Source organism: Alosa alosa, chromosome 11 (genome assembly GCF_017589495.1).
Source record: "Alosa alosa isolate M-15738 ecotype Scorff River chromosome 11, AALO_Geno_1.1, whole genome shotgun sequence".
NCBI lineage: Eukaryota > Metazoa > Chordata > Actinopteri > Clupeiformes > Clupeidae > Alosa > Alosa alosa.
The window spans coordinates 3,708,643-3,730,105 of NC_063199.1; the positions used below are offsets into that span (position 1 = coordinate 3,708,643).

General features: G+C 42.1%; 2 protein-coding genes across 4 annotated transcripts in view; one reads left to right on the forward strand and one right to left on the reverse strand.

The window, feature by feature from the left end:
- Positions 1–5,037: 5,037 nt before the first annotated feature.
- LOC125303394 (leukotriene B4 receptor 1-like) lies at positions 5,038–15,791 on the forward strand (the record flags this gene model as incomplete). Its single annotated transcript, XM_048257150.1, has 2 exons — positions 5,038–5,915; positions 15,776–15,791. Coding segments are annotated over exons 1-2 (894 nt in total), but the record flags the coding sequence as incomplete, so codon positions are not given.
- Positions 15,792–16,203: 412 nt separating this feature from the next.
- Positions 16,204–21,463, reverse strand: part of bcar1 (BCAR1 scaffold protein, Cas family member) — a 79,508-nt gene continuing 74,248 nt past the window's right edge. For all 3 annotated transcript variants that reach the window (XM_048256820.1, XM_048256821.1, XM_048256819.1), the window contains exons 5-7: positions 20,160–21,395; positions 19,117–19,206; positions 16,204–18,918 (exon numbers count right to left, since the gene is read on the reverse strand). In XM_048256820.1, the coding sequence (XP_048112777.1) occupies positions 18,406–18,918; positions 19,117–19,206; positions 20,160–21,395 (1,839 nt within the window). In that variant the 3' untranslated portion in view covers positions 16,204–18,405. The remainder of the gene's footprint in view (positions 18,919–19,116; positions 19,207–20,159; positions 21,396–21,463) is intronic.

Here is a 21,463-nt window from a genome sequence, read left to right on the forward strand (position 1 = left end):
AACAGATTTAGAGGGGATGCATCCCCTCTATTGAAATCCGGAGACTTCTTCTTCTTATTATTTTTCTTTTTACCTTTTTGTGCACGCTATTCAGCCCAAACCGCTTAACGTACAAATTTGGTTCAAACACCGTTCCGTAGGCACCTCTCCCTTTTTTTTTATATATGTTTATATGTATGTATATGTATTATTGTTATATCTTCCAAGGCGTTACCGTCCTATCCGTTTTTCATTTTTGAGAAGTTTATACTTTTTGAGATATTTGTAATTAAAAGTGTATTTTTCCCCCATAGACTTGAATGGGGGCTGTGATGTCATAATAGAGCCAGCTGCGCTCGTTAAGTAGTTCTCAGAGCAGTTTTTCCCAGGCTAATCAGAACACTGGCACAAGTGTCACCTGTGAGGAATTCAACTGTCTCAGCCTCTAAGCATACAATCTAGCTCTACCTGAACTACACATCCTGTTAAAGTGTTTCCTGTGTGTCAAAATAAAAGTCCTAGCCATATCTCATGCATTCAGCATTATATCTCCAGAACGGCTTGACGTACATGCTTCAAATTTGGTAAATGTTTTTATGGACTCAAAGGTGAAGTGAGTTGATGTTGGAGGTTGAAGGTCAAATGTCAAGGTCAAAAACACCTTGAGTGTGATATCTCAAGAATGCCATGTCACACAAGATTCAAATTTGGTTACTCTAAAAGCACCTTTGCAGGTATCACAATTACCCTACCAACCAGCTAGCAGCAAGCTCAACAGCCCCACCAACACCCTAACCAGCAGATTGCATCCCCTCGTGTAATTCATCGGAATTGCATTTCTAGTTATACTTGATGCCTCAAATATTTTTGAGGTTGTCATGTGATAAAATGATTTTTTTATGAATTTTATAAAATTGTTTTTGAAGGATATTTCTATCATGGTCATCAATCAATATCATCAATAGAGATGGGCAATATTTTCACATTTGGTATCTGCCATATTGGATCTCAAAAACATAAGCTTTGTTTGGAAATCATGTGAATAGCTTCCTTGACCCTGAAAATGAAGTGTTAGAACTTTAAAACCTTTTTTTTATCTTGTTTAATTTTGAAGTTATATCAACAATTCTGTTAAGAATGGTGACCATATTTGAATTCAAGATGGTGGCCACTAGGGGGTGCTATGTGTTGGGGTCCATTTCAATTTTTGATCACTAGGGGTAGTAGTATAACTGTGCCAAGTTTCATGCCTTCAGCAAAAACTGAAAGATTCTGGTGCTCTACTACTAATTCAAAAATAGTTAACATCACTAGTGGCAAATTTATAAGAAAATTGCCACTAGAGATGTTAACTGGCTGTTTGGGACACAGATGCAGAGTGGGGTGGCACATAGGCTAAACATAACATGTGAAAAGTAAACCAATACATAAAGTCTTACATTTAATACTAGGCTATGAATTATTATTAACCAGACTGTTTATTTTATGCAAAGAATTACTAAAGAGTAAGAGTCGAAGAAGCAACACGGCACTTTTATCTTTTCTTTTACTCCTCAGCTGTTCTTGCGAAATAGCTGCACCTGCAGTATAACCTGCCAATGTATGCAGGCTCCTCTCTAGCCTATCTTAAGTAAAAAAGGAATTGAAAACAAGCAATTTGACAAATGAAGAACAATTCGAGTTCAACCAACATACAGGGCTGACAAGCTTAACTATCACATCTCTAGTGGGGTGGCACTTGAGGTGGCCAACTGGGTATTGTGCCCCCGTCTGACTCACCTCGTGTGTCACTGCTCATATAAATACACATGACAGTGCTGGTTCATCTCTGCAAATCTTTTGTTGCTTTCACAATGGGGAGAGTTTATAGTGTAAACCAAAAATTTATTTCTATCTACAATCTTTGCTTAAACCCTCTTTTCTTGCCCACTACATCACACTCTCTGGCTTTGCAAAGCCTCCCATCTCCCCTCCTCCATTTCACAAGTGGGGCTACCTCTAAGCTCAGCAGACATCACTTGCTCGCAATCTGAAAAAAAAAAAAAATAGAACAATGAATGTGGCGCCTCCGCCACATTAATAAAGTAGAAAGGTTGCTTAATTAACAGACAATCATTATAAAAGCTATGATTTATTGAAGTGCCGTGACAAAGAAAAAAGTAAAACATGATGATGGTATTATGCTGAAGCAGATTGTGTACATTTTAGCAGTTCCTCATTGTGGGTTTCCTGTCCAAGTTACTTTTCATAGATGCTTACTACAGTCACAAAATGACTACATCAGAAACCACATCACACCAGCTGCAAGCATCCTACCAAACTTCTTTGAAAGTTTGTTTAGTTTTAGAGTAAATTTGATTTTATTATGTCTGTTATACAGGCTTATTACACTGCTCTTCAGAGTGCTGTAGAAAAAATCCATTTACATGAATGGGCTTTTCGGTCGTTTGCGTGTGGAGAGACCTGTAGAGCCTCCTGGAGTGGAGTGGGGTGAACAGTCTGTGGTTGGGGTGATAACAGTCTTTGACGATGCTGTGTGCCTTAAGCAAGCATTGCTTGCCCTATATAGGCTCGATGATGGGAAGTGATACAAGGGGAAGTTTTCACCACCCTCTGCAGTGCTTTCTGGTCAGAGGCAGTTGCTATACCGGATGCTCTTGATGGTGCATCGGTAGAAGTTCACCAGGATCACCATGTGGACCTTCTTTAGTCTCCTCAGGAAGAGACTTTGTTGATGACAGCCACAAAACAGGCACAACCAACATACAGTAACTCCCAGCCAAACCGAGTAAATGCAATTCCCAGACCTCAAGCAAGCAATAGATAGCTTTATATACTGACCTGGAACAGCTTTTTTAGACTAGGCACAAGACCTAATGACAAGTCGCTCAGTAAAATAAAGCTGATGCTTTGCAACCTGCCCACGTTAAACTTTTAGCCTAGCTTACAGCCGTGAGCAGGCGCCTTCAGGAATAAATGTTATGGTACACAGACTACACAGCCATATCTACCGGTATGTATAAGCCATATAGGTTCGTCCATGCATAACAGTTACCTTAGTTCGTTGTGTCTGTGACTTTAAACAGTGTATGTGCTTCAGTAAAGTTGTGTGCTTTATTCAGCATTATATATATTATATTATATAACGTTTTGACCAGCATGATACCCTACACAAGCACTTCAAACAAACAAGCGTCTCACGCATGTAGCCTTGGCAAAACTGTATCACACCGGTGTCACGTTGGTAAATCATCCATTGCAATATTTCCGCCTGGTAAAAGCTAACCTGACTCCGCCAGATGGATTTGCTCCGCATATCCATCTGGGAACTTTCCGTTGAAGAACTTTTGGGAAAGGGCGGAAATACAGGTTAGCTGATTGGATAAACCATCTGTCTATCACCACCTTTGTTGGTTATCGACGGGCCTAATCAACCAATTAGATGAACAAAGTGTTCTTCTAATGCCTTCGTTTAACATACAATTAAGTTAGGTAACATAACTAACATTAAGATGTTTTAACTTACCATTTGTATGTGACATGAACCTAATCAACGACAATTCCCATCAAGTTTTCACGGTAGGCCCTACACTTCTGAAGAAAGTATATTCCTCCATTATGAACTGGAATCGGCCGTGGAGGATGTCTGTGTCGTTAATTCCTCCCAGCTGCATGGCTGAGACTCAGAGCTTCACAGCTTACCCAGGAACACTTTCTAATTTAAATAAAACTTGCGCGATAGCTATGCTCATCTCATCTGTGGATGCCATCATGTTGTTCGCTGCGTCACACCTCAACCCGCCTCAAAGCCAACGCTGATTGGACGTTCGTTTGGTGAACTGCTTCAAATTCTCTTTAACAGATAGTTGCCAGACTGATCTGCGAGTGAAAACCTGAAGCTCACGAGATCAGGATGGTCTCACTCATGGACTTTGAGGACCCTGAATGCTGTTGACATTGATATGCATTTTCTGATCTTATGATCTCTTGAAATTGCATTGTGATTAGAGAACATGAGACACATTCATTACTCATGAAGAACTTAATTTCATATGATAAACTTCCCTTTTGTGAAATGTTTTGAACTTCTCCATTTCTACTTTGAGTGCTGGCACACACAAGAACTATACACTATATGATGTGGTGTATATGTGCTCAATCTAAATTAAAGTTCAAAAAAGGGAATGAACTTGTAATAGCCTCTGATGAAATTTGAGACTGGCAGTTCACTGGACACAGAGCAGGAGACAGGATATAAAGGTTGCCACAAAGAGAGAAAAGGTGAAACTAGCAGTTCACAGTATCAACTAGTAGAAAAACGCTGCAACGCAACGCAGTCGCAACTGGACACAGAACAGGAGACAGGATATAAAGGTTGGTCATACACAAAAAAATAGAGCTGTCAAACGATAAAAGTTTTCTGAGAGTAACCGTGATTAATTTCATCTTGATAATGAAGCTTTTAATAATGAACATTGACATGTAATATGGAATTAATGTGAAATCATCAAGAATTTAAATATTTTTGTTTGATCATAGCTGTTTTAACTTTTAACTGTTTTAACAGTCCACACAGACCAATCTAACAGATTTCTAATAAAACCATGATTGTTAGCTTGAAAGACATTTCTTATTATGCCTGATAAAGTAGATTAGTAAACAAACAGCGCTCACATTGAAGAAAGAGAGAGAAATGAAATGAAATGAAAGATCGGTTTTGAAAATGCTTTTTGTCGCCTCTTTTCCTCTTGCTAACATAATGTCTAAGGTTTATTTTGATATTGTTTGTTATATTTCTGTATACCACCCTTAAAGGCCAAATTATAGATGAAATGTTGAAAACATTTTAATTTGGGGTCCAAATGCAGAAATGTCCAGCCATCTTAAAAACTATATTATATAATTCAGCCAGCACATGAGCAGATTGTGGACACATTATGACTCACTTTTTTTCCACCATCAGCTTTGATTGTGCAGGAAAACACCACATTCAACTCAAGTACCTAGAGTCTCGTGGAGTTCAATACATATAGGCCTAACCTCAACCTATCAGGTGCCATGGAACTAAACACCACTACCTTTAACGGGAGTACCTGGGGTGCCAAGGAGGTCATCCCTGTGGTGGTCCTGGGCCTGTGTGCCGTGGTGGGTCTGCCCAGCAACATTGCAGTGATCATCGCCATCGTCCGCAACATCAGAGGACAGAACATGAGCTTCACCTTGAAGCTCATGCTTAGCCTTTCTGTGTGTGACACACTGTCCCTGTTGACGATTCCCGTTTGGATCTATGCACTGCTCAAGGGCTGGTCTCTTGGTGACTGGTGGTGTAAGCTGTTCAGCTATCTAGTTTACTGGAGCCTGTATGCCAGTGTGCTCATCGTTACCTCCATGAGCGTGCACCATCACAACATAATGAAAGCAAAAAGGCCCAACCGGCAGCTGATGGAGCGGCTACAGAGACGGCGTAAGCATGTTTGGCTCGCTGCCCTCTGGGTCGTAGCAGGCCTTCTTGCCTTGCCTATCATCCCAACACGTGGTGTCGTTGCTAAAATTGGTGGTCTGAGATGTCAAAAGGTAGATGGAAAGTGGCAGAAAGTGTCTGTCCTTCTGTACGAAGTTCTGTTTGGCTTCGCCATCCCGTTCTCTGTCCTGGTGACTTCCTATCTGTGCCTATACAAGAAAGTGCCCAAGGCCAACCTCTTAAGTACACAGAGGATGACCAGACTTGTAGTTAGCATTGTGGTGGTCTTTTTTTTATTTTGGATGCCAACACATATTATCAACATTGTGGATATTGTCGCCATATTGACTAAAAACTCTAACCATGATAAGTACAAGCAGGCAAAACATGTACGGAGGATGGCAGGGGATTTTGCCAAGACTCTTTCTTACATGAACTGTTGTTTGGACCCATTCCTCTATGCCTTTGCCTCAAGGTCCTTCTTAGCACGGCCGAGACGCAGTACCAAAAGAGAACGCGTGCAGTCTTCCTCGCAACAGGCCACACAGGACAAAACCTCTAAAGCAGAGGCCACCATGGAAACACAGACCTAACTACTTTTTCATGTTGGATATGGGATATTTTCATGTACTCACATACTCTGCAAAAACTGTATGTCTGACTAGTGTTATTAATCTTATATTAAAGTAAAAAAATCTAGTTATTGTTTTTATTACAAAGACACTTCCCTAGCGCTTACTCGTAAAATCATTTGACTTAATTTAATAACAGTTTCATCATCAAAACAAGGTCTTTGCACTGATGAAGGTCTGAGGACCGAAACGTTTGTCACCTCACTTGGTAGCACATTGGTTGATGGATTAAACACTTAGTTTATTTATTTTTCAACGGCAAACAATAGTGTGCGGGTTTTCTTCCATGATTGATCCTCAAAACAAGCAAATTTGGCTGCCAGCGCATTAAGGAAATTTGTCTTGACACCTTAAAATAAATCAAATTTTTATCAAGTCAAAATGATCTTAAGAGGGAGCACTGGGTAGGTGTTTTCGTACTAAAAACAATACCAATGTTTGTTTAATTCTGATGTTAATATATGATTAATAATGCTTGGCTAGATTTTATTGCAGTGTATCAGGAAATCCCTGACAGTTTTCAGCAATAAATCAAAGTTAATCAAAGCACAGAATAATATTATAGATCAAAGTAAACTTTGAAGCTCTTTCTCTGTGCAATAGCATTTGTTTAGAGACAATGTGTGAAATGGCCTGTTGCTGAACATTGTTGCTGTCACGCTTCTCAAGAATGCCTGAAGTCCCTCATATCATTTACCTACCGTATTTTCCGGACTATAAGTCACACTTTTTTTCATAGTTTGGCTGGTCCTGCGACTCATTTGCAACATATATATATATATATATTTATATATATATATGTTTTTTTCCTCTTCATGACACATTTTTTGACTGGTGCGACTTATAGTCCGGAAAATACGGTACTTATTTTTTCAACTTCATGCCCAGAATTTGATTCAGCCTTTCATTTCAAGGCATTCTTGCAGAGCCCGTAGGGAGTCCCTGGATTTAAGTGGGAGATACAGCTGTAAGTCATTCGCATAGAAGTGGATTGTAACATGGGTACGACTTACGGGGGTGCATACTTTGAGCTGTATTGCAGGCAGATCTGTGTGAACTAAAATTACCAACTGAAAACAGGATGTCAAAAACCCACCAGGCCAGACATATTCTAACCTGAGGTCTAGACGACAGACTATCTAATGATGGCATGTCTATTTGTTAATCTAATTTTAAGTCTACATATAAAATATTGAATGGACTTTTTCTGTGAAATTGTACTCTTATGTCAGTATCTTATCAAATTGTGTAGGCTAATACCTAACTTATTGCCAGTATTACTTTAAAGTATATTGATGTGTAATTAATCTGTGTAGTCCACTCTGTCATTACTCTTACTCCCTGTTTGTAGTTTACAGCTTCTTTGGGGTCTCATTAAGATTATTATATTCTATTATATATTGCATTTAATTCACACTGTGTGCCTATAGTACTGCTGAATGTTGATGTTAATATAGATCTAATATGGCCATGTGATATTTGATTCCATTCCAGATTCCATTTTGTTTTTTAAATTTTCCTCTAAAAATGAAAATTCTGTGAAGCTCCCTTCTACCTCATGCTTGCCATAAGTCTACTTCCTCCTATAAGTTCTGTTATTGATGTTCATTTCACCAGCTGACAGGAAGTGAAAAATCACTAGACATGGAAATAGCAGGCCATGTTGAATTCCTCTTGCGTAACATCAGTCATCAGTCTCTTAAGGCACACATGAACAGTCATCTGCTTTACTGCATGATGCTCAGCGCGAGACAATGACTATGCTCACAGCCTTAGACAGCTGATTTGTTATCTGTGTGGATATATACAAATATTTGAATGAACATACAATAAATTACATCTTTTTTTCTTTATCTTTATTTAGTTGGCTGACATTTTATGTGAATTAATTGCCGGCCCAGACTCCCATGGAGCAACTTGAAAAGAGAGTGAATGACTCAACACAGCCAACAATGAATAATTGGGTAACACTTTACTTGACAGTATCGACATAAGAGTGACATGACACTGGCATGAACACGTGACACTGTCATGGCACATGAACCCTAACCTTGATCCTAACCTCTAACCCTAATCCTATAACCTAACTTAGGACAAAAACCAAATGTCACCTAATAACAGAAGCGTTATGTCATAAACGTTTATGACACGTTCATGACAGTGTCATGTCACTCTTATGTCAATACTGTCAAATAAAATGTAACCAATAATTGATACATCAGAGAGAAACCCCATCCTTCATAAGCACTCAAGTAAACCCTCAATTGAGCAAACCATAATATTATATTATTATATCAATATGGGCTAACACAATGGCTTAATTACATTGATTTGCACCTGTATCAACCGCCAGCTGCTCAACTAGGCCTCATCCAGAGCCATAGAAAAAGATTTAGATTTTATCAGAGCGGTAGATAAAACTTTTCTATGGCTCTGGATTTTATCTATACCGCTCTGACCTCATCAAAGAGCCTGTTAAACTGATTGCTTCTGTATCAACTGCTTTCTGCTTAACTAGGCCAACTCTCCGTGTCTCTCCATTCTACAAGGATATAAGGCACATTCCATCCAACTTTCTATCCATTCATCCAGGGGCGATTCTAGACCTAGAGCTTTGCTGGGGCACAGGCCCCCAACACCCAATACATAAAAAAAAACATTTGCGCAATATGAAATAAATGGCTTTTACGTCTAGCCCCCATCATGTCCTCATCCATTTCTTGCCTGTCTCTCTCCTCCTCCTCCTCCTGCCTGGTACTGGACTGCCCAGCCTGTGCTCTTTCTCCCCTCTCTTCTTCTTTTTGACCTTCTTCTCCTCCTCCTCCTCCTCCTCCAGCACTCTCTCCCTCAATTGTTGTAGCAGCCACTGCAGCAACATCCAAACACATAGGCATAAGTTGGCCTACTGTATACTCACTGTATGAATTTAATAGGCTTTCCTACACAAGGGAAGCTTATTTTTAGTCAAAATTAAGATATACTTCCCTCCCAGGCAAGGGTCCTGTCGTCATCCTGGCAATACTTTTTGTAGCTTAAATAGCCTACTAAAGCCTTCATACTGACTTTTGGTGATAATTTGCAAATATAGCCTAATAATCTACACAGAAGTCTGATTCTGTGTAGATTATTATAGGCTACATTTACAAATGCAGCAAACTTATTTAAGTTTGCCATTAAACCATTGATCAAATCACAGCACTGGCTATTACCAGCATAAATGTTACCTTTAATGTGGGCAATTATCATACCTCCCTATATAGAAAATATATAGAAAATATATATTTTAGAGTGTTTAATTTGTTTTCCCTGGACTTAACATGCCAACATATATCCCCTTTACACTAGATTCGCCTATACATTATAGAGGGCATTATATTGTGCATGCATGGAGGAAGATAAGACATGTCTTAACTGGTGTTATATCTCATCTAGAGGTTATATGCTTTTAGAAAATATATGGTTTTGGGTGTTTAATCTGTTTTGCCTGGACAATATAGGCTAAAATGTATCCCCTTTACACTAGATTCGCCTATACAGAATAGAGGGCAATGCATTGTTCATGGCATGGAGGAAGATGGGACATGTTTTAAATGGTGCTATATCTTATCTACAGATTATATGCTTTCAGAAAATATATATTTTAGGGTTATATATTATATGCTTTCAGAAAATATATATTTTAGGTTTCATTTGTTTTCCCTGGACTGTATATGCCAAAATGTATCGGCTTTACACTATATTTGCCTATACAGAATAGAGTATGTATTATGCTTGGTGTGGAGGAAGATGGAAATGTTATTTTGTTGATTAATGTTATATTTTATGTACAGGGTGCTTTTACAATATGTAGAGTAGAGTTTGCGAGTAAGTGGCTGTTTTATGACTTTAATGAACCATGACCCATGTACTGTATAGGCATGCATTGTATATTTGTGTAGATCAATAATTGTTGGCATCTATCATTAGGGGGGAGCTAATTAAACTGAATCTTAAACTATATGCATTTAGATCAGAAATAATTATTATATCATTATTCATCATCCTCTGACTCCTCTGAAAGGAACTTGTGTGGATTGTCACATTGTTCATTTTGACACGTTCCACAGGCAGCGGTGCAAGGTAATCCATATCTTCTACACGAACAGCGGAGTGTCTTGCAGAAATGCACACAATTAAGAACAGTTGACTGTCTCTGTACTTGGATCTAACATGAAAGAGTATTTGATTGAGGTTGATTCCATTCCATTTGGTAATCTGTATCTGAAAGCTAAACTGAGGGAGCGGTACGGGAATGACATATGTTTCACAGAAGGGAAAGGTTTTGAAGGCATGGTGACACTGAGAGAGAAAACATCATACATCCTCAGGTCCTACTATAAGAACACTAAAAAAGGTGGAGATGAAGAGTCATCAGTGACCTCTTAATCTGATAAAACATGAAAAACACTTTCCTAGGCTGAATAATGCTTCAGATATAGCCAAAATTAGCCTCTGGTGGCCATCTTGGACGCCATCTTGAAAATGACACAAGTCTTTGAAAATTATGAACTGATACTTTAGTCTGACATATATGAATCAGTGACCTTTAAATCTGATTAAACACGACAAACACTTTCCTAGGCTGAATAATGGACGCCATCAGATATAGCCAAAATTAGCTTAGTGTGGCCATCTTGGACGCCATCTTGAAAAAATTCTAAGTCTTTGAAAATGATGATCTGATACTTTAGTGTGACATATATGATTCAGTGACCGCTAAATCTGATTAAACACGAAAAACACTTTCCTAGGCTGAAAAATGCGTCAGATATAGCCAAAAGTAGCTTCCGGTGGCCATCTTGGACGCCATCTTGAAAATTCTAAGTCTTTGAAAATCATGATCTGATACTTTAGTGTGACATATATGACTCAGTGACCGCTAAATCTGATTAAACATGAAAAACACTTTTCTAGGCTGATTAATGCTTCAGATATCCCAAATTAGCTTCTGGTGGCCATCTTGGACGCCATCTTGAAAATGACCCCTTTACTGGGGTCAGAATTTACTAGATTTTTAATATGTTATTAAGTACATCTAAAGGTATCATAATCAGTTGAAAAACCTTTTGTATCAATTTTTTTTGAGGTTAGGTGTTTTTTTTTCATATATTGACCCGCCTAATAATTCTATCCAACTTTCAATCGATTCATCCTCTTCAAACCTTTCACTCACCCATTAAACAATCTGCCTATCAACATCCATTAAACAATCTGCCTATCAACATCCATTCAACTTTCTGTCTATCAACATCCATTCAACTTTCTGTCTATCAACATCCATTACAATACATCAACTTTTAAACTATATACTATATTAAATATAAAAATCCTTGCATTACCCTGAAAATGGACAAATGTAGGCCTCATTGGCTATTGTGGTGGAAAAACACACCTACCCAAAACCAAATTAGCACTCTGGTAAACCTCAATCCAAGGAAACATGCCGAGATGAAAATAGCCGTTGAACTGTCAATATTTTAATCACAATACTACAAAGTGACACAGCCTGACTAAGTCTAAGCCAATGCAACACTGAGCAGTAGAATGACTGTATATTCTGCAGAATATTTAACCCAATTTGAGATCTGCGCAAAATCTGAGGCTGGAGCAATGGTGCTCCATCCTTTATCCTCACAAAGGGGTCAAAGATCCAATTCAAATTTGGTGTTCAAATTCTGATGTCTTGGCAAACCAATAAGGGATATGACATCAATCCACCTAACAAAGCGTTTTCGGGTGTTGTTATGGACACTTTTCTGTCCTCAGATGTCCTTCAGCCCTCTTACTTTGCTTAATTTTCTTGTTAACCAAATATACACATTAAGCTATGGTCACACCCCAATAACTGTACGCAACTGCCATATTCTTCAGCTGGCAAACTGCAATCAGCAAAATAAAGACCTGACTGACAGACTGAGGTTAGTAAAAGTTATGAAGAACATATAGCTGATGGACAGGCTAACGTTTCTCTGACTGCAAACACTTGCTGTGTTCAGATGGCCCTTCTCTACACTATCACTCTGACTGATCAGAGGTAGCCATGGAGCACAATCACATGATCTCCATATTCAAGTAGGCTATAGTACAAGCAATTATGAAAGAAGAATTTCTGCTTCAGTATCATTTAAAATTATTCAATAGGCTACATTAAACTATACAATGCTCGATTGATAGCATTACCAAAACATTACTGAAGCCTATGTAAAGAACTAAATTACCTAGATTGTTGTACACCTTAATGCAATTTATTTATACCAGCTAGGACAACTGAAACAACAGAAAACTAGATGTACCGCAGAGCGGTACAAAATATGACCACCGCCCAGTCCAGCACATTTTTTCCACAAAAAGAAATCACGCTGAAAGGCCTATATGATTCTAACTGTCTCACTAAATTGCATTATCCACACTCAATTCTCACTGGTATCTGCTAGACAACAAGTACCAAAACATGATTAGTTCATAGATTTCACATGTAAAATTCATTTTATACAACCCCACCTCCATCTTGCCTGTTCATAATTCTGAGAAATTCTTGATTGTTTGTGTTATGTTTATGTTATGTATGAGGGTGTGTGCGTGTGTGTGTGTGTGTGTGTGCTTGTGTGTGTGCCTGCGTATGTGCCTGTGCATGCAAGCGTACATATGTCTACTGTGTGAGTATGTGTCATACGTATGATTACTGTGAATGTATGTGTGTGCGTGTGTATCTGTTTGTGCACATGTGTGCACATGAAATGGGTTAACATGACCCCTGGAGGCAAACATACGGAAAAAAATGGTCATCCTAGGCCCTACAGATCTCAAGATATTCACAGAGAACTGTGTCTGCCCTACCCTCCTTTCGGGGGGTCCAGTCCAGCGGGGGGGCTACAGATCAAAACGAAAAATGACGGTTCCATGCTATCCATGTGGGGGTACATGCCCATCAAGTTTCGTGTACCCCGGTCTTTCAGTGTCGGGGAATCCTTGTTGGTATGCGTCACTAATTGTACACATAAATTATTTTATTGTAAGGCCCCCCATGAACGAAAGTACACAAAACTTGGCATGCATTCGGAGGGTGTCATAATGATCCTACACTTCCAATTTCGTGCAGTTTTGACTATGTTAGGTCACAGATACCTTCAATTACAACACCTCATTTTTACTTTTTTGTGTTTAACTAGGTGGCGCTATACATAAAATGAGTGGTTATAGAATGGGTTGACATGGCCCCTTGAGATCAACATACAAAAAAAAATGGTCCTCCTAAACCCTACGGTTTTCGAGATATTCACAGAAAACTGTACCCCGGTCTTTCAGTGTCCCGGGAATCATTGACGGAAATTTGGGCATGCGAAAAAAAAAAAAAATCTGACTAAACCTATATGACCGCCGCTTCGCTGCGCGGCGGTCATAATAAACAGGGCAATGTGTTGCCTGATGGTGGAAATATTTTATTCCTTTAGGCTATAGGCCTACTACCTACCTACATATTGCTGGTAAGCCTACATTTTAGAACAGTACAGCTACAACAACTAATTTCCGTTAATATTCAGTAGTCTATCGTTATACAGTTTAGCTGGCTTGTGCATGAATATGACTTGACGTTTTGTAGCCTATATTTCCGTCAGTCTACAGTAGGCCTATTTTAGGGCATCTTTACCAAGAGAGCGCTTCCGATGCCCTATTTAACAGACCAATCGCCACTCATGCTGTCGATGTTGAATTTTGGGCTGCTCAATCTGACTAACAGTTAACGTCGATTTGACACTCTGCTGTCCGGGTTTGCAAATCATTCATTTAGAAAACTTAAGTTGCTATTTGTTATTATGATCCAACACGGCCTTAATACATTATTGCAATTAATAAGTCATCATAATCAGCATGTCACACATAGCGTACCTGCTCCATCACTGAGTTCTTGTTTCATGTAGCCTCAACTAGACACTCTCCACCACCTGCTCTGTCCCTCAGCTCTGTATGCTTGCTTACGTCTCCTTGCTCAAATTCAACGAACTTCAACATGTTGCTGACATAGGCTATCCTACTAGCAATATTGTATATTTTTGAAGCTTCTGCATTTGTGTTATTTTTGCACAATAGGCACTACCGCACCCGCCGCAATTTCAACGTAGGCGCGTCTACTTCGAGAAACTATTGATGGCTAACAGAATCCTGGCTCTGAGCCAAAATGGGAGGGGTGGGAAGAGCTGTTATTGGATCAGTCCAGTTTTAGTATGGAAAATGAACCAATGGGCCGCTGACTGTCCTTCCTTTGAGCCGATCTTTGGCCAAACGAAATTATATAGCCTACAGGTGCTGGTCATATAATTAGAATAGAATGAAAAAGCTGATTTATGTCAGTAATTCCATTTAAAAAGTGAAACTTGTATATTATATTCATTCATTAGCCTACAAACAGACTGATATATTTCAAATGTTTATTTCTTTTAATTTTGATGATTAGGCCTATAGCTGACAATTAATGAAAATCTCAAATTCTCAGAAAATTAGAATATTACTAAGACCAATTCAAAAACATGTTTTTTTAGAAATGTTGGCCAACTGAAACGTATGAACATGAAAAGTTTGAGCATGTACAGCACTCAATACTTAGTTGGGGCTCCTTTTGCCTGAATTGCTGCAGCAATGCGGCGTGGCATTGAGTCAATCAGTCTGTGGCACTGCTCAGGTGTTACGAGAGCCCAGGTTGTTCTGATAGTGGCCTTCAGCTCTTCTGCATTGTTGGGTCTGGTGTATTGCATCTTCCTCTTCACAATACCCCATAGATTTTCTATGGGGTTAAGGGCAGACGAGTTTGCTGGCCAATTAAGAACAGGGATACCCATGGTCCTTAAACCAGGTACCGGTATCTTTTGGCACTGTGTGCAGGTGCCAAGTCCTGTTGGAAAATGAAATCTGCATCTCCATAAAGTTGGTCAGCAGCAGGAAGCATGAAGTCCTCTAAAACTGGTAGATGGCTGTGTTGACCATCAAACCATCACTGACTGTGGAAACTTTACACTGGACTTCAAGCAACATGGATTCTGTGCCTCTCCTCTCTTCCTCCAGACTCTGGGACCTTGATTTCCAAAGGAAATGCAAAATTTACTTTCATCAGAGAACATAACACAAAGAAATGCGACAGCTGAAACCCATGTCTTGCATACGTAAGTGTGTTGTGGTTCTTGAAGCACTGATTCCAGTTGCACTTACACTTTTTTCTACCATCATGGGGGTAAGAATGAACAGGTATGATAAGGGATCAGATTCCAAAAATAATTCCGTGGAAATACATGGATTCCAGTTTCTTCCAGTAGCAGCAACTGGAATCCATGCATTTCCACTGAATTATTTTTGGAATCTGATCCCTTATCATACCTGTTCATTCTTACTCGTCGCTCAACTTATCATGACTAAATTCAAGATGGCTACAAACGCTAAACTTCGCGGAAGATACTGTCTGTATAAATCGCCTTGTAAGTAAACTACCAGTGCTTTTTCAAAGTTCTCAATGTCTCGCTTTTAAATGTCAGGGCCCTCGGAAGTCTACCAATGAAGTGTGGAGATACATTGAGCCTCATAAATGGTGTAAAACAGTGATTTATTTGCATGGCTAGCCGATGCGAAGCACCACCATTGAAAAAAGCTGTTGGTAGCATCGGCTAACTAGCGCCAGATTTTTGGAGTGCAGGGGACAAGCCGAGATGGGCTATGAGACATACGTTCACACTCGGTATCATGTTTCAACACACTTTAGGTCAATATCACACCGGAATTCTCCTTTAACTGGGCATCTCTCATTGTTTGGTATCTTGGTGGTCCATGTGGTGTCAGTGGAGATATGCACATACATTTGAAAGTCATTTAAATGCATGCAACAACAAATGCACATACTATTAGGGGGGGGTTCAAACCAAAGATTCGCGTCGAGTGATGCTTTGTGACGGCATGCAACACCTGGCAAGGACGTGCAACATTTAATTCAAACCGCTGCAACTCTTTTTGCAACGGTTTTGTCTCTTCGCGAATCTTTGGTATGAATGGGCCTTAGTGTCATATCTCAGTCTCAGACAAGATAATAGTAAAGACTAGGTAGAGCGAAAGTTGGTTTGCAGTTTATTTTTTTAATGAAAATATATTAAACATATATTTTCCAGTTACGTAATGTACAGTATGTTCTTAAACAGATACCTCAATATCTTTCAAATCCTTTCAACACAGATTTGAGAACAGAACATTACAACAAATACCTTTTTTGATTCAATTTACTTTTCTTTCTTTCTTTTTTTAAAACTGGATAGGGATTTCGACTAAATGCACAACAACATGTTGCAGTACTTAATAGCATAATAAAGTTTCACTGAACTACTCTCTCTGACATATTCTGATATTTAGAATACAACCAACAGGGTGGACACAGAAGACGTAGTGTATCAGGGATCATCTCCATGCCGACCAGTCCAGACACTGTCACGCAACGCTTCTCTGGAGCTGCTGAGTCGCCATGGGAGGGCACAGCTGCTGTAGTGTCACAGAGCAGAGAAGAGCTGAGTCATGTGAACAGCTGGGCCACTGAGGAAATCTTTTCAAGGTGCTGTTTTTTCACATACAGATTAATATAAATGATTTAGATGATGGCTCGGGGCGGGGTTTGGTGCGGCCTTTGAGAGGTTGAGAGGGGCCTTAGGTATGAGCTACACCAGGCGCGTAACTGAAGCGTTTCGTTCGCGACGCGTAAAATCCATTTTAGATGAATGGTCTATTTTTTTTCGAACGTACGTCCCACTGTCACGTCTGGTGTAGCTACTTCCACTGATTATAATGGAAGCTAATTGTTGCAGCAGACGCAATGTGAACGGAACGCTTCTGTTACACGCGCCTGATGTAGCTCAGCCCTTAGCGTGCGGGCACATACACACACGCACACACACAAACACATATTTGGACAAATCTCGCACTGAAACCTTATCTGTCAGGGACCATAATTGCAGAGAGCTAGCACAAGCCAGCACAGAGGGTGTTCTCCGCTTCCCCCCAGCAATCCCATCCCTATGATCCCAGTGCCGTCCCCTGACCTGCAGGGTGTGGGTCTGCTATAACCGAAGTGCTGCCCAGCAGGGATGTGGAGGGTTGTGAGAAGGCCTGGCGCATCACCAGACAACGCCCCCTTTCTGCCCCTTCACCCTCCTATCTAACCCCAAAAACTGACCCTTAAAGTGGAACTCAGGGAGATACTGCAGTGTACACATGTTCATACACTGGCCTAAAGCTGTGGATCACTGCTGTGGTCAAGTCATGGAGGAGAGAACCAGGAGCTGATGTGCTCTCAGTGAACCTACAAAGCTTTGTGCTTTTTTTTTTTTAAAAAAAAGGAATTTCAGTTCACGCAAATGCAAACCTTTTCTCTTTGAGTGCATTTAGTAATTCTTAATAAAAAAAATCTCAAACCAGCTGTTATTTTTTCCATAATTATGTATGAAGCACTGCCATCCACGCTGGTTTCCCCAAAGGGAAGGGAATGGGGTTGATGCTACTGAAATGTGTCAAGTCAATGGGGACATTTTAATTTGCTTTCAGAGCACTTAACATTTAAGATGTCCCTTGACAGTGGCCAGTCTGAAGACTGTGTTAAGAGCCTGTCAATGATATCACTCCTGGGGTAACTCCCAGCATGCTTAGCACCCGACCCACCCTGCATTCACTGTTGACAGAAGGGAAGAAGCGTTTTCCATTTTCAGTCACTGTTTCATCATTCCAATCAAAACATTATTCATTAAAAAACACATCGATGATTGATCTGATGAAAAACAGCGTTAAGTACTACTACATACACATTTGAAATTTTGAACATCCTTAATCAACATGTCGTAATAATAATAATGATAGCAATTATAATAATCAGTCATTACAGTATAGCAATAATCATAATGGACCATGTTTAGAAACTACTTTTAGTTTCCTTTATGTCCTCCCTCACTCCAAAGATGTTGAAAAACAACTAGAGTATGAGTTCAGTCTCTCCCTCTTAACACCCCCCCATATCCCGAGCGTATACTTAAATATTTACAATAATTAATTTACAACCACTGGCCCCTGGGTCAGTCAGACAGTCCGCTGTCCTTTCTTACGGGATTTAAAAAAAGAATTACAAACGCAGTTGAGTGCGGGCATGGTGGGCTCTCAATGGGCTTGGGAAAGAGTTGAGACCTACGGGGCCTGTATTGTTTCTCTGTCCACTCCCTTCACCCAAGAAGTCCAGGAGTTCTCCACCAGCCTTGAGAGCGCCCGTCCTCCCCAAGTGATGCTTCACATGGCCACCAGCTGGTTGAGCGCCATGCGGAACTGCTGGGTGTAGCCGGTGAGCTCGCGCACCCGTTCGGTCATCTCGCGGGCAGCACCCGGCGACGGGTACTGCAGGGCTGCCGTCTTGGTGCTCAGCACGATGTCCTTGAGCTTGTCGCAGAGCGCGTTGCTGTGCTGCGCCACCCGCGCGCGCACCTCCGGCGACTTGGCCTGCCGCGAGAGCGTGTCGCCGATGAACACCAGCTTGTGCGCGCTGAGGATGACGAACTTGCTGTGCGCCACAAAGATCTTGGGCGGCTGGTTGCTGCCCACCGAGCTGAAAAAGGCATCCACGGCGTTGGTGAGTGTGGTGATGTTGGCCTCGCACTGCTCGGCGTAGAAGAGCAGCAGCTGGTGGTCGCCGGCGCTCAGCTTGCTGCGCGGGGCGGATGGGTGGGGCGCGGCGGGGGTCCAGCCTGTGAGGTCGTGGTTGATTGGCTGAGTCACCTCATGCTCCAGCCGCTCAAACTGCTTCAGCTGCAGCAGGGAGAAGATTACAGATGAGTGGACGGACATTTGAACTCTTTAAACTGTTTTAAAAAACATTCTGTCATCTATTTAGATATGTAACGGTACTGATATCTGATCTTAACTTCACTTGGTTTTAACTAGTGGTATACACAAACATAACAATTGTGGATTTTGTGAGGTCTTTTAACAGATCAAATCTCTCACCTGTTGCTGTTCCAGCTGAGTTTTGTTGTGTCTCGTAATATTCCCTTTCTCTAATAATTGCCGCTGATTCTTTTCAAACTCCTCTTTACCCTAAAAGGTCAGACAGAAAGGCATATTTTACTCTCTGCTGAACAATAACCATTAAAACATGTGACAAATACGACCACTAGTGGTAGTGCAGCAGTATTGCAACTCAAAAACACTGCAACTCCACAGGTACCCAGCAGGTGGCAGTGGAATATCATATTAAAAAAAGCAGGTGGCGTTACCTCACCACAGCTGTTCCTGAGTCCTGCACATTGATTATTCAGGTTTTAAAAGGGGATTTTAGAGATTTAGGGCCCATTGAGATGTTATCTCATGTCAAGTGCCTCTACAGATCAGCTTATACATGGTGACACCACCTCATGGAGGAGAGACAATAACGTTCTTCATGTGGATACACACAAAGCAGTGCTGCGCCTACACATGCGATTAATGACGACACTTTGACCGTTGCATGATTAAAGACACTGACATCTGTGTGATGCCAGAGATATCTACTGATATACTGATAACATCTTTAACTCTTTAGAAGGAAGATATCACAGTGCCCTTAGTGAGAAAAGAAATCAGAATGATGAGGAGCCAAAATGTGCAACCAAAACCATTTGATATGTTTAGGGGAAACTTAAAGGTGCAGTCTGTGATTCTGATCAATATGCTTTTTGATACATTTAGCAAATAGCTCCTTTTTGATACATTTAGCAAATAGCTCCTCCTCCAGTCTTCTGGCTGCCTGCTCTGGCTCAGTAATAGGAAACAAGCACAACTGCTCGGACCAAGCCATAAACAACTCCAGCCAATCGTCACATTGCTTCAGGAGCATGGAAGGGAGGGGAGTAATTTGATTGGCTGTTGACCTCAAATATCAACAACGCTTTGCTAGCAAACTAGCAAACTGTATCAATGTACTGAACCTTCACAATATACACAGACAAAATACTATGATCTGCTGAGATGCCGTCCATCCTGAGCGTAGACACAGGGCATTCCTGTCTCACCTGTAAATGCACGTAGTCATAGTCTTCCATCCAGCCCTCCTCAGTGGTTTCGTAAGGCCGGTCGGGTGACTCCTCCTCGGCCGTGAACTTGGGCGGGGAGGGCAGTGGCCGTGACTGGATGTTGGCGCGCTCGGGCGTGCCCGTCTGATAAGCCGAGATGTTGTTGTTGTCGGCGCAGTGGGGCAGTGGCGGCAGGGGCAGCTGCTGCTGCTGCAGCTTGTTTGTCCGTTTGAAGAGCAGGGAGGCGTTGCCGTGCAGGAAGGACGCCAGCTGCTTGGTGTCGTCGGGCACGCCGCGTGCGCACATGACCAGCCGGTCCAGGTCGTCGCCCTGGCCGCCACTGGGCGTGAGCGCTGCCCCGGCCGCCAGCTTAGCGGGCGACCAGCCGATGGCGTCCAGGGCCTGGCTGTGCTTGACCAGCGCCTGGAAGGCCTCCTCCATCTTCTGCACCTGCCGGCCCAGCTTGGCCTGCAGCGAGCGATCAGTGGCCTGGGCGGCATTGGCCACGGCGCCACGGGCAAACTCCAGAAAGTCACGGACGGCGGCGCGCGTGCGGTCAGTTGCTTGGTGCAGGCCAGGCAGGTTGGCCTCCATCTGCGCCGGGCTCCGCCAGTTCCCGCTGATGTAGGCGATGAGCACCGACACGGCACTCTCCACACCCTGCTGCAGCCGCTGTAGCCGCTCCATCGCCTGGTCCAGGTCCAGGGCCAGCAGGCGGACGCCGGCACCGGACGCCGGGGCGTCCCGGACGGGCACGGTGTCCAGCGAGGACGAGGAATGGTTGCTGCGTGTGCTGCCCGTGCTGGATGCCGATAGCCGCTTGTTGAGCGCCAGCTGGTCCTCGCCGGTTCCACCGGCGGCATCGCGCACCACCTGCGGGGGTACGTCGTATACGTAGTCGCCCTGGTCCTCGGTCCGCTCCCGGGGGAAGTCGTAGACGTCCTGCGCCTGTGGGACGGGCGGGAGCGGCTCGCTGGGTGGCCCGCCCTTGCGCAGGCTGGCGGGGATGTCGTAGATCTCCTGGCCGTCCCTAGGGGGGCGCTTGCTCGTCATGGAGGGCGGGGGGACGTCGTACACGTCCTCAGGGATGGGGGGCTCAGGGCCCGTGGGCAAGTAGCCATGGCTCTGGCCATCGAGGGCCTTCATTTTGGCAAAGTGTGGGGGCACGTCGTACGTCTCGTCCCTCACGGGACCGTCAGGCACGTCCTTACTGACCGAGGGCGGGAAGTCATACACCTGTAACAGACACACATGACGGAGAGGTTTAACACAGAAGCCCAAAGCCCACCCACGTATTCCTCATA